Genomic DNA, 14,403 nt, shown 5'->3' on the forward strand with positions numbered 1-14,403 from the left:
ATCAGACTCAGACTGTTTAAATACATTTTTGCACAGAAGGAGGACAGTGGATTTAATCTCCCATCATCCTGTCATCGGAAGTGGATTAGAAAGAATCTCTTGATGGACCAGAATGAACAAGAGGAAGTTTAAACTAACAGGAAAGTTAGTAATCAAGCAGAGTCGGCACATGCCCACATTGTGCAGAGAGGTTTTATTAAAATAAAAAAGTAATTGAAAGCACTTGAATGAACCACTTTTGTTCCCTTAAAGAGTCTGATAAAGAACCTACAGTATATATTTCATCTTCCTTTCTTTTGTTCTCTCATAACTGCCTTTGCCCTGTTTGTCTTGATTGACAGGTGAAGACTTTTTATCATAAAAATAAGCATAATAATTTAACATAATAATGAGCTGAGCTTTAACACATTGAATTGTGTCAAAATGTCAAGGTTATAGAAGTAAAAATATAATATCTTTGTCTTATATTCCACCTTAAAGCTGGATAACATTTGATAATAAGAAAACCCATCCTAATAAAACATACTCAATGCAGAAATAGGTTTTATTCAACTCATTTCAATGAAGTGAAAAAATAACATGAAATGTACATTTCAATGATATTTAATGTATCTTTTCACAAGGAATGTTTCAATAGCAAACAATAACAACATGATTTAAAAAGTGCCTCTTTTCACATCTATGGCCATCCACCAAAAGTACAGCTCATTTTAATTGAAGTGCTGGAGCAAGATTTATGGGAGACTATATTAAAACAAATATAAAGGAACGATCTAGGCAGTTATATCTCTAAAACTAACATTACCAGTTTCCGTGACTGCTCAGTACATGTAATGTAATTTGATTGACAAAGACAAAAATATTAGGATCAATAAGTCTCATTCTGACTTGTTAAGCCATCGTCAACGTCAGGGCAGTAATAATTATTTCCTTTATATATCCATTATGTGTCCACAAATTAGTTATGTGACAAAAAACACAAATTAGTTATTATGTTTTATCTTTTACATTTTTATTTTAAATAAGCATTATATTATGATATAAAATATATGTATTTATATTTATTATTTAATATGTTGGGCATAAATAGCCTACATACATCTTATATTTAGGATGCTAATTGAGAAAAATTGTCATTTTACTGACAAAAACCTACAATACTGTCATTCATAGCATGTTTTTCTTTGACACAGCACCATTTATTATGGACCCACACAGAATACTGTCCAGGCAATAACAGATTGGAAAATAATACTTATACATGGTGGAATTTAAGAATTGATAACAAACATAAATAAAGGAATTAATAATTTATTTAAAAAACAAGGCCATTCCAGGCTTTAAAAGAGTCCTTCATTGTTTATGCACCAACATGTTGTTCACTTTCAGTCCACTAGGTGGCTCTGTTTCCCTATATATAAAAACCTCTATGTTCAATTCTTCATTGGCCATCTTGAAAAGACCATGTTCAGGTTTTATTTGCAGAAGGCACAAAGTTCAGAAGCACTTCATAGCTCAAACATAGGTGCTTTGTTTTCCTTCTAAAAGACTTTCCTGCAGTTACAGAGGAAATTACAAATGGCTATTAAACTACAGATGGTTTCAAACAGTCTGTTGAATAATGTCCAACTCCGGTAGTGTCGATGAGTTCCTCAAGCCAGTTTGAATTCATCCTAATTTTTTGTTGTCCTTTTCAGAGCAACACATTGCTCAGAGTCCTTGGAAAAGAAGTAAAAAGTCTGGGGTGCCTGGATAGCTCACCTGGTTGAGCATACGCCCCATCTACAAAGGCTCTCTCCTTGCTGCAGTGAACGCAGGTTCAATTCTAACCTGCAGCCCTTTGCTGAATGTCATTCCCCCTCTCTCTCCCCTTTCACACATTCAACTGTCCTCTAAAATGCACAAAAAGATTATCTTTAAAAAAAAGTCTTCACATTTTTCATTAAAGGAGTAGTTCGCCTCTTTGGAAATTCACCTATTTGCTTTCTTGCTGAGAGTTAGATGAGAAGATTGATACCAATCTTACATTTGAGAGGGATATCTATATCTATATTAGAGAAGACTAACTCTCTGCAAGAAAACAAATTAGCATACTGTCCAAAATGTTGAACTATTCCTTTAAAGTTGAACTTATCTGCGTTATTTCAAGTGATTGCAGTCTTTACAGTGATTATTATTCAACCACCTTTAAGTCTTCATGTCTTCTTGGGGTTTGAGTTTTGCTGTTGTTTCTGTTTGCGGAGGTGAGCTTCGATTTCGTGCCTGAAGAACAGCATCCCCAGCTGGCCGTGCGAGGCCTCGTTCATGGCCTTAGACTGCATGCACATGCGGTACTGGTCTGGAGGGAGCTCATCAGCGCAGTGTTTCTCGTGCCACAGGTGGAACAAGCCTCGTGACGGTGCTCGGACCACAAGGAGGTTGCTATGGAGGTACTTCCTGTACAGGTGGACATCTTCCCCACCCCAGCCTTTGATGTCGATGTCAAAACCTCCTAACGATAAGAGAGCAGAAGGGGAATGCAGTAAAACTTTATTATACCATCATAGGATGTGCTGTTGTGTAAAATGGAGATTTTAAACCTTTTGATATGCAAACATTTCTAAGTAATTTATGTCTTCAGCAATGTGTTTACTTCCTCTTAAAGGAACGCTGATTATGAATCCTGATGAGGGTTTACAGTGTGTGATCTTAATCAGTTTTCCACTCAGCCTTGTTTGTTGTTTCATAAAAGGGGCGGTGAGGACATTCTAGACTGATGCTGCAAAATAGTTCTCGACCAGACATGTTTGAACCTGTATCTTTGGAAGTACTTGTGTCTGCTTTTGCTCATCCTTTGTGTTTCTCTGCAGTTTTATTTAGATTATTCTGTCCATCTCCCTTTTTACACTCATGCTCCAGCTTTAAACAGAAATGAGGCAGGAATTTTAACCCAACAGATGAAGTGTTCATTTGTTTATGAACATTAAACTGCACAACCTAATTATGAATAATGACTAGTTTGACATTTTGGGGAAACACGTTTTCCCTTTCTTGTCAAGTTGAGTTAGATGAGAATACTGATTTGTCTGTATGGTAAATATGAAACTGCAGCGTTTACATACATAAATACATATACTTGCACATACTGTAACTCTTTGCAAGAAAGTGAATAATCGACTAAAATGTCGACTATCCTTTTAATCACATTATTGCCCTTCTTGGAGCTTGTTTAAATATTTGGCACAGTTAAGTGAGAGCATTTGTATGCTTGTGTGTGTGTGTGTGTGTGTTTGGGTCATAAACAATAAACCACTGAATGTAATGTCTTTAATTGATCACGTGATTGGTCACTTTGGAGGAAAACTAAATTGATTTAAATCTGTTATGAGAACCAATATTCCTCAACTAATATACAGATACAGAGGACAAGGGGGCTGTAAGATATGCTATTATATGCTGCTGCTGCTGCTTAGAGCTATTTCATGCAGAGGAATGTAATAAAATCTAACAAATGTAATACTGAACCATTTGTGTTCTGAAGTTGTTCATACCCATTAAGCCATGGCACCATTAACATAGCATCTAGCCATCTAGGAAGCTCATTTTTACCCTGCGTTATGTAACGCCTCTGCACAGATAATCAACCCCCAAGAGCAACTATTTATGAATTCCTGCATTGCTAAGATATTTTGATGGGCATGACCGCAAATATTTACCTATGTTGATGAAGTCGGACCTGTATTGGCAGGTCATGCCGAAACCGAAATCCCTCCAGAACCCCGTGTCTTTCTTGATCACCTGCAGAGAAAAGAAGTGCAAGTCTTAGAGAGCTTATGGAGAGAACTATATTAGTTCAAAACAGTTGGGAGGCACATCAACAGGAGGATGCTTCTGTGAGTTTGTAGCAGCTGGAGAGAGGAAATGTTTCTAAACCTCCCAGCGATGTAGAACATAATTGAATATGATATTTTCCACAGGTGGCTTGCACAGTGTTTGAAAAAGAAAAGAGAGAAGACAGACTTGATTGGTGTGTGTTACCAGCTGTTGCTCCACAGGTGGGACGTGTTCAGGACTTCCATAGATCAGAGTTGGGTTGTACTGGCTGAATAACACGGGGTAGAACACCTTTTTACCTGAGAGGGAGTGAGACGGCAGTGTCAGACAACGAGGCAGTGGTGTATTTTTGTGTTTGTAGGGTAAGACATGATTTTCCCATGACCATCTTTAATCACATTTGAGACATTTATAATGCATTTGTGCATGCAAAGTCATAATAACAAGAACAAGAAATCATTTTTAAAGATATGTATAATTAACAGCGTTAACGCGTTAATCGCGCTGCGGTTTTTTTTAATCGCATTAATCGCACGCCGGCATTTATTAATTTATTTTACACTTCACTCGGCTTTGCGTCGTGCCTAACAGGCTACTATTTTGACCCTTTGCAGCACCGTTACTTATCATCAAGCTGCCACTTCCTCGTAACACATCCTGCTGCTGCAGGCTGCAGGCATGATGGAGAAAGACAGCAGCAATGAAATCCTGAATGGCGCTTTTTATTTTCCAAAACTCCCGGACGGCTCGTAGACAAGTCGAAAGCCACATGCAGATTGTGTAAAACCGAATTAAAATATCACCGAAGGACGTCAAGCTTGAGCTACCACCTATGGAGCTAAGCATAGTAGTACAGTTACGTGATGCTAGCTGCTAGCATGCTACCCACTCAGGCAAAGCACTATTTTGGAGAGTGCTACTTGCCGACCTGTGGATGAAACCAAATCCCAAAAAATTACTACAGCTCTTGCGAAACGGGTGGCAACTAACTGCAGACCTGTCAGCATCGTAGAGGACTCGGGTCTTTAAAGACGTACTGCGGTTGGCATGTTCTGACCCGTCTTAAACACTGCTGTCGAGGGGGACAGCAGCCACACACCGCCTGTACGACACGGAGAAAGCAGCCACAGTGGAACTGCTGCAAGGTGCTGCAAACGCTGTCTCATTAACCGGTGATCACTGGACGTCAGTGAGTAATCAAAATGATTTAGGAGTCACTAAACACTATATTGACTCTAGTAAGGATAAGGATTTTTAGTTTTTTAGTTAGGTACTTGGAGGAATTGTGCAATAATGACATATTCACACATGTTTCTTTTGTTTACAGTAAATAAATAATTACAAATCTTAAAGGGGTGATAGAATGCAAAACCGATTTTACCTTGTCATAGTTGAATAACGACAGTTCGGTGGGTAAATAGGACATACATAGAAGCTCAAAATCCCATTGATACCCCTATCCTCTGCAAATCTCACATTTTGAAACTGCCGCTGAAAACGGGCAAATCTCAACAAAGCTGGAAGCTGACGTCAGCATCCCAACTCCTAGTCTTTGTCATGCCCCAACATTTGCATAGGCTACACCACTGACCTGAGGTCAGCTTAGTCTTCTGAATCTAGCTAGGTCATGCAGATCTCCAGAGGTCCGCTATTTAATTACTAAATTCACTTCTGACTTTTTTATGCAAGAAATCAACTATGTAGAGGTCAAATATGGGCCGTTTTACGAAAATTGATGGCTAATTGCAAATTTTGTCCGACTGTGTGTCGGAGTTAAGCAGGAGCTCAGCAGGCTACGTGACAGCGGCCGGTGCTGCCTCGCCACCCGGCGTGTCCTACTTCATAGACTCTGGCTTGGACGAAATTCAAACTGTAAATATACGAAAGTTATGCCGAAAGTGTAGCAACGATCTTTTCCCATAGGATTAAATGGGACACATAGCCTAGCTTGCAGCTCCGAAGCTCCGCGGAGCCCCGACCCCCGGTTGTCCAGTAACCGAGAAACGGTGACTTTAACTGGGTATGGAGGTTGCCGCTTTCTCGTCAGACTGTGTGGAGCTCCTAAAGTCCGACACGTCTTACTAAATTTGCAATTAGCCATCAATTTTCGTAAAAAGGCCCATATTTGAGCTTTATATAGTTGATTTCTCGCTTAAAAAAGTCTCAGAAGTGAATTTAATAACGAAATAGCCCGACAAACAATGTATAACTTTGCAGTGTCTGAAATATGAGACCTGCTGTCTCGTCTCCAATGTGTTTCTATGGGGTTCAATCAGCGCGCAGCTCATCTAAATATTCATGAGCATACCATATTTGGAAGAAAAGCTCTTGTTCCAAATAGAGCCATATTCACAGGGTAGTTAAGGGCCTAATAAAACAGCATTCGGGCAATTTTCAGCCCAACCAATGGTACATAACCTATTAGGAGACCTTAAGGAACAGTGTAAAATACCCTATATAATCATTCTATCACCCCTTTAAAATCAAGTTCATAAAGTAACTTTCTTTGCATTCATTTGATTCCCAATCAAGATACACTGGTAAAAATTGCTTTCCATTGTTAATATGTACTTAAAAACTGTTCTGAAATGCAAAATAATAGAATTTTAGTCATGTGATAAAACATGCAATTAATCTCGATTAACTATAGAAATTCAGCGATTAATCGCGATTAAAAAAAATGAATCGTATGACAGCCCTAGTATAATGACATCACATAAGTCTTCATGCTGTTGTATCATTTATTACCTTTACAGATACCCACAATGCATTTATGACAGATATCTGTAATTAGATTTGGACTAGTCAAAATTTAAATCTGAGATCTTTTTAATTACGTCTCAGTAAGAACAAATTATTGAGTTGTATGGAGAATCTAATTAGAGACGTCTACATTCCATTTTTCCTAAAATGAAATGTGAATTCAAGATGTCTACATTTAAACTATGACTAGGCAAAACTCACACTGTGAAGATATCTTAAATTTAGTTTTGAATAGTCATAATTTAAATCTGATCTCATTACATACATACATACATCAACAGATATTACTAGTCAAAATTCAATTGTAGATATCTGAAACTGAAAGTAGGACCAGTCAAAACTACAATGAAGATATCCTGAATTTAAGTTATTACTAGTCACAAATCCCTTTAAAATATCTACAAAGGAGTGTTGGATATCCTTAAAAAGGTATTTGTGAAAAGTTACATTTTACATATCATAATTAAAGGTAGCTTCAAACGCATGCAGTGCAATGTAATTGGCAGATATCTTTAATGTTAATTCTATCAAAGTCTCACCGGGCTGCGTGTTGAGTCGGCAGGTGTTGAGGAAGTCAACGGTGAAGTAGATGTCCACGTCGCAGAAGAAAAGCAGTACATTGCTTCCCTTCCAGGCTCGGGCCCCGACGTCTAGACCCCGTCCCCGAGAAAACTCCTCGTCCAGCTGCAGCAGAGTGTAGTTCTTAAAATGTACTTCCCTTCAGAGTGAGCAAGAGAGAGTGGTTAGACAGAGAAACAGAAGTCAGTTTTCTTACAGAACACACACAGAATGAAAATAGCAATACATTAAAATACATTTTATTTAAATGAGAGAGAGAGAGAGAGAGAGAGAGAGAGAGAGAGAGAGAGAGAGAGAGAGATTTAAATAAAATGAATTAAAACAGGAGATGGTTAAGAGAAAGTTGTGGCTTGATGATTTATGCGCTGGTTGAAATGCTTCAGAAACTTCAGAAATTATAATGCAATATTCAGCAGGTAATCTTGCAGGTCTGATATGAACAAGGAGTCTCCAAGCCTGTTGTGCTCCTCAGCTATGAAATCATCTTGTGTCCAATCTGCAGCCAGTAGTTTAATTAATGTGTCAGTTTGCTTGGGAATATGCACCACTTAATTTTTAAACTGAAATTACCTGGCTCCTGCATTCTTATCAAATCTTAATGCTCTGTCTTGTGCCAAAATACCATTTAAATGCCTTTATTATTTCAACTGATACTGTGGCTCATATGCTGCCTATTCCTCAATACATTTGTGTTCAGTCAAAAACTAGCACAGCACACATGAGGGCCACATAGTTTTGCAGAAGGGGAGTACTGGGAAAAAATATAATGAAGCTGGATATAATGAGTAAAAGGCAACAGATTGTGAGGAACCTGAAGGTCAACAAAGCCTCCTCCATCGCTGGCCTGCATTTTTCTGAGGATGTGGTGAGAGTAAAGAGAAACAGCTGGATCAAGATGAACACAGCAGTGGCTTTTTTCCCTTAACCATAACAGTTCACACTGCTTGTGACTAATCCGTTACTCATGCATGCACATACACAGACACGCACATTAGATCGACTTCAGCTTGAAGATACTGAGGAAAAATTGGATCACATGTCTCGTGTCCGAGGCAGAACAAACAGGATCTGACCTCCTCCTTCATTCATTCATGTGATGTTGGGTAGACATACACAGCTTTGTTAGAGGAAACCAGGATGACCAAAGGAAACATGGTCTGTTAGTTTTTGCCAGAGGCAGCTTGAATCATGCTTCCCGCTTTTCCATTTGACAGCTGAGTGTAGATGTCTGGGTGAATAGTGTGGATCAACATATATATTCATGTATATTACTGTGTAAAAACCTTTGTCTCACTCCTATCCTTTTATATCTCTTATATCTTATCAAATAAGACCTTTTAATTCTGGTCAGAGCAGAGACACATAAACATGGTAAAATATCAGGAACAATAACAAGATGTTATTGTGTACCTGTCCATTGGTGTTTATGTGCTGTCAATCAACATGTCTGCAGTATATGCTACGTCTGTCTACAGTTTATGAATTCAAACAGAATTTATCTGTTTTAGAGTCCCAGGAGAGGCTGACCCACCCACTGGCACTAAACTGTCCACAGATGGCAGAGACAGAGCACAATAGCTCTGTTTGTCTCAAACAATGCCAATGAAATAGCAGCTACATTCACATGTTGACTCAGACTCAACTTTAATGGGGCGGGGAGCTCATTTGTCAGAGATGAAGAGAAAACTTTCAATAGGAGCGTCTCAGTGACTGAAATAAATTGCTTATTTCTTGCAAATTAAAACAAAACAAAAGTGATGGAATATAGATTGTATGTTGTTAAGCAAAACATGATGTCCTCCTTTGTTTTAAAGGAATTTTTTGACATTTTGGAGAATACTCGTAATAGCTTTCTTTACAAGAGTTAGATGACAAGATCGATACCACTCTGTACGCTCAATATGAAGCTACAGCCATCAGCTTATTATCTTAGCTTAGCATAAAGACAGCATGGCTGGCTCTGTCCAGAGGTTCACCACAAACCAGCACCTCTTAAGAGATTTTAACGTTTTGGTTAATGTACATGTTTTTGTACGAACACGTCTATCAGCACCTCTATAACTAAAAAAAATATATCGTTTGTTTAGTCCGTAGAAAAACTAAAACGTAAAAACGACTATTTATGGTTTTACTGGGGGTTCGGTTGGGGTATGTATGAAAAGAACCCAAATATGTATCATTTAGTGAGCTTTAGAAATGCTGGTATGCAGATTTTGTTAGATTTCTGGTCTTCTTGGAGCGTTGTTTTAGATTTTGGTACAGCTCAGTGAGATCATTTGCATGCATGTGTCACTTTGAATTTCACTGATGTTTACTTTAATTGATTTAACTAAGGGCAAAGGACTAAATTGATGTAAATCTGTCCTGAAAACCAATACTCCTTGACAAATATACAGAGGACACTGGGCTGTGAGATATGCTAATATACTGCATGCAGCTAAGCCCCTTAAAGACAGGAAGCGCAGGGTAACAGCTAGCATGGCTATGTCCAAAGGTAAAAACTAATCTGCCTGCTAGCTGAAGTTGTTGGTTTTGGAATAAATTAAACAAACAGATACTGTGTAATGTAAATTCTAGGTTGATTTTGTTACTATTGGACAGATTCAGGCTAGTGTTTCCCCCGCGTCTCCTGGCAGTAGTATTCTCATTAGGCGTACAGACATGAATCTGCAATGATTGTAGTTATAAATAATTCATAATTTTATGGTGGTAATATTTTCCTGATTACTGCTATTTAGGGGAAAATGTAATCTCTTTGGCTGAAAATAGTCAATTTATTTACTGTGGGCGTGGTGGCTGGTACCTACAAGGGGCTAAATTGTTGAAATTGTGTCAGAGTGAGAAGCCTGTTAAGAGCTGTCATGTTGTTTCTCAGCAGCAGTCCTGATCCTGTTAGTTCTGCTCAAGACAGGAAAGGGAAACCAGATTTTCTTTCACTGTGAGTGTGTAACCATTTACATGTTTTTGCCATTATAGCTTCAGGACTGACAGCAGACACTGTGTTTAGTGTTTGTGAAAATTCTTGGCCTCTATGTGGCCATATCCGGGATTATTTTCAGTCTCAACATGTTTCTGAGATAACAGTGAAGCATTCTTTCTATTTGCCCATGATAGTAACATTGCTCCAGGGGTGGCAATGTTGGTGAGTCTGTCGGCCCACCACCACAACATTCTTGTTCCCCAGAAGATAACTTCTAATGATTTTGGTGAGCCCCTGACTTTTTCTCAAGCGTCCACAACCGATCAATGTTTTCATTTATCTAGTAAAATATCTCAACATCTACTGGATGGATTGGAACAAACGTTTAAGATGAATCCTAATGAGTTTGTTGATCTCCTGACATTTCCTCTAGCGCCATCATGAGGTTGGCTTGTGGTTTTGAGTAAAATGTCTCAACAACTGTTGGATGGATTTGGTGCAGACATTCATGTTTCCATCAGGATGAACTATCCTTACTTTGTTGATCTTTAATTTTTTCTCTAACGACATCTTCTAGTCAGAATGTGTCCAATATTTTGCTTTATGACCAAATACAAAACCAATGACATTCCCATTAGCCTCAGCTGTACATTGGGTTTTATACTTTACGGACTATACGGACATTTGAATTTCACGCCCTCTAGTAGCACCACTACATTTTTTTGTGTGTCAGTTTTATTTGGCAAAATACTGCGTAGTAGTAAAACACTTTCAAGTTTGTGCAAATGAAGTCAAGTCTCTTGCCTCATACATTCATTTCAACTAAATAAGCTAAACTGTTTTCACTTCCTCAACATCTCTCTATGCTCTGATGCAGCAATGCCAACTCTCTTCTACCTGTGAATTTCTAATGACTATACATTTTAAGCAACTCATTTCCCCTATTTGTCTGCCACCTTTCTGCTGTTTACAGAGAAGCGAGGCTGTGTATCCTTTCTGGGCTATTGTGCAGAAGAAGAAAAAAAAGCTAGTGCTTTACAGTGAGCTGGGGAATCAGCAGTCTGTGCATGTAATGGAGAGGTATAAGTGCATGCTATAAAAAATTTAGAATTGTTGTGATCACTCTCACTCTCAGGCAAGACAGCTACACGAGTTATCAGCAGTGAGTAATTTGCAAAATTGGGTACTGGCGATTTGTAGAGACTCTCTTTAAATAAATATATTGGACAGCTTTCAAAACTCCTCCATGATTTGTTAATCATTTCATCCACTCCTAATTTCTCATTCACCTTCTGCTGGACATTATCTTCTCGCTTCCTCAGAGCTGTCAGAGGCTCTTCAGAGAGTTGTCGACCCGTCTGTGAACTGAATGAAATGCCACCATAACATGAAAGGCTTATTGGAGAGGCTGACACGAGTTGAGGTAAAGATTGTAGCTGAATGAGTGACAGAATAATCTCATCCTTCGTTTCTTTGTTCAAATTTCCGATGCTTCTCTTTCATCTTAACGTACTTTGATATCCTTGTTCATGCTCTTCTTCCATTCTCGGAAAATCTGACTTTTTTCCAACTTTCTCTCCCATCTTATCTTTACACCTCTCCTCTAACTTACTGTCTCACTGATCCCCCCTCAGCCATCGTCTCTCCCCTGCATCTGAAACACAGTACTTATTCATATTGACTGGTATCTCTTTAAAACAGATCGCTTAATCTTCTCCTTCCGTTACACACAACCTCACTCCCTCTTTTCTCTATCTCTTCAGCTTTATCTCACATTCTCGATCATAATTCTTGAGCATGTAAGGCTCAGGAACTTACATGCCCCCCAATGGTTAGAGCCTGAGTTCAGGCTTTGAAGTATGGATGTGTAAGCAATATACTGAAAAGTTCAGCAGCTGATCCTATCTATTTTAAACGATATCCCCGGTGTCTGGCAGAATGCTTGAAAACTGATGCTCTGATTTTTCTAGTGCGTTGCTATTCTATCTCCTATATTCTGTTTTTTTGTGGCTTTTGTTAGTAGTAGACCTGGTTTGGCCTTTGATATATACACCCAAATAATTAGCACCTGCAAAAAAAACACATTCTTTTACGCTCATTTAATCACTGAAAAGAGGTTGATTGGGGTTAGAAAGCTGGCTGAGATCCTTGACAATTTAGATCTTGTTAGAAATTTGCTTCAAGTAGCTCACTTTAGCTGGTGATCGTATAAATGCTCTTTTGGAAGAAATTCAGCAGGGACACTGTGCTACTAAAAAGCAGGGAGTGTGACTGCATGTGATTTAAAAAAGAAAAGAAAAAGGAAAAATAGCTAGAGGTTGTTTGGGAGCAGACGCAGTTTCTAGAGATGAATTTAATTTGTAGGAAGGGCAGTGTAGAATCAGATCAGCCACTAATGATGCCATCACTGCTGGGAACAGATATTGACTTGTGTGTGTGTGTGTGTGTGTGTGTGTGTGTGTGTGTGTGTGTGTGTGTGTGTGTGTGTGTGTGTGTGTTTGCACAGTATCTTGGTGTGAAATAATTTGCTTTTAGACCTTCAAAGTGAGGACATTTGGCCAATATTAAACTCCTCTTTTAGGGGTTTGGACTTAGTTTTTACAGTCAAAATTGTAATTAGGATTATGTTAGGTTAAGCTGAATAGCATTTGTTAGTATTTGCATGCATGTGTGCGCTACTGCTGAGACGATCAGTCAATTAGTGTAACAGATGGGTTAGTCGATAAAAGACAGTAGTGATAATTGATTCAATTATCATTTATATATAAGTAAAATTACCCACAATTGGTTCAATACAACTTCGCAAATGCAAAGACTGGTTTGTGCTTAAATCCTAATGACTTTGGTAATCCCCTGCTTTATCCTCTAGCGCTACCATCAGATTCACATTTGGTTGTTTTTAATTGGATTTGGATGTATTGCCATGACATTTGGTACAGATATTTATGCTCTTTTGGTGGACTTTGGTGATCCCCTGACTTCCTCTAGCACCATCATCAGATTAAAATGTCAAAATGTCCAATACTTTGATTTATGTCAATATAGCTGTTAGCATGCTGTCGTTACCATTAGCTCAAATCACTGCTGAGCCTAAGGGCCAGTTTATGCTTGAAAAGAATCAGTTTGTTGGACATGCTGTCCAACCACATCAGACACTTTAAAAACTAAAAGATAATGTATTCATCAAAAAAATAAATAACTCAGTTAAGACAAAAACCCTCAGTTGCAGCCCGATTGCACGCATCTTCGTCTGTGTGCCTTTATGCAGTTTATGATCCTATCTGTGCGTATACTGTATACATGTGTGTCTGCCTGGCTCCAAGATAATGGAACAGGTAGTTATCTTACAGTGATGATTCCCATTCATTTCAGGCACAGTCTGAAAGCCAGATAAAAGAAAAGTACCACACAGTGCTGATTACAGACACTGACTCACACCCAGATAAGTTGCTGCATAACTGGTGAATGCATTGTTCGGTTGTGAGAAGCATAAAAAAAACATTAAAAAGTTCAAGGCAGAACCGCTGATAGGACAGTGTACTTTATCCAACACTGACTGTACCTCCACTTACTTTTGCTCCGACCGTTTTTCCTTATTCCTTTTAGAATTCTTCCAAACTAAAAATCAATAATATTACAGGCATGTATGTTTCTGTTTGTCTTTCCTTCTTTTCTGAATTTTGCCTTCTTCTTCACTTCAAAAGGTATTTAACGCTGCCTTTTTTATCTTCACAGTTCCCCCCCTCAGCGACAGCAGCTGGTCAAAGACCCAAAGGGACAAAGACACGCTGTGTGATACTAGAGCTAGTCCGACTGTATCAAGGCCGCAGAAAAACCTTGAGAGACGGGAAATCGACAAGCGTCACCATAGCAACCCCCTTGGGGAATCTGAGGCTCAGTCCACAGCAGATCTGACTTCTGAGCAGCCAGCAGCGATCGTCTCCAGAGGTGTGGGTGTCGAGGGGTCCATGTGAGAGCTTGAGAGTGAGTCAGGGATGATCACAGGCATGCTGTAATTTATCTGTGTTGGCTGGAGGCTCTCAGCTCCTCAGCGTGGGTGGCACACTGGTCTATTATTCATCAGACAGATGACTAGCTGTGGCAGGACGCCGAGCCAGCAGGTGTGTGTGTGTATGTGTGTGTCATGAGAGAGAGAGAGAGACAGATCAGAAATGGAAGAAGAAGAGAGGTTTCTGCTGTATGTGTGGAAATATGTTTTGTTATAGCGTGTGCTTCTGAGAGCGGTTGCGTGACTGTGGCAGGGATAATTTCACTACATAAATTGCCATCCATATTGTGTGTTTGGCCTCTAATCCAAAGATCTGATC

General features: G+C 38.9%; 1 protein-coding gene across 4 annotated transcripts in view; it reads right to left on the reverse strand.

Moving 5' to 3' along the window:
- Positions 1-530: 530 nt before the first annotated feature.
- The window catches only part of csgalnact1a (chondroitin sulfate N-acetylgalactosaminyltransferase 1a), a 30,750-nt gene continuing 16,877 nt past the window's right edge, over positions 531-14,403 (reverse strand). For all 4 annotated transcript variants that reach the window (XM_078270983.1, XM_078270986.1, XM_078270985.1 and 1 more), the window contains exons 5-8: positions 7,116-7,294; positions 4,018-4,112; positions 3,696-3,777; positions 531-2,491 (exon numbers count right to left, since the gene is read on the reverse strand). In XM_078270983.1, coding sequence (XP_078127109.1) covers positions 2,196-2,491; positions 3,696-3,777; positions 4,018-4,112; positions 7,116-7,294 — 652 coding nt within the window. In that variant the 3' untranslated portion in view covers positions 531-2,195. The remainder of the gene's footprint in view (positions 2,492-3,695; positions 3,778-4,017; positions 4,113-7,115; positions 7,295-14,403) is intronic.

Source organism: Sander vitreus, chromosome 16 (assembly GCF_031162955.1).
Source record: "Sander vitreus isolate 19-12246 chromosome 16, sanVit1, whole genome shotgun sequence".
Lineage (NCBI taxonomy): Eukaryota > Metazoa > Chordata > Actinopteri > Perciformes > Percidae > Sander > Sander vitreus.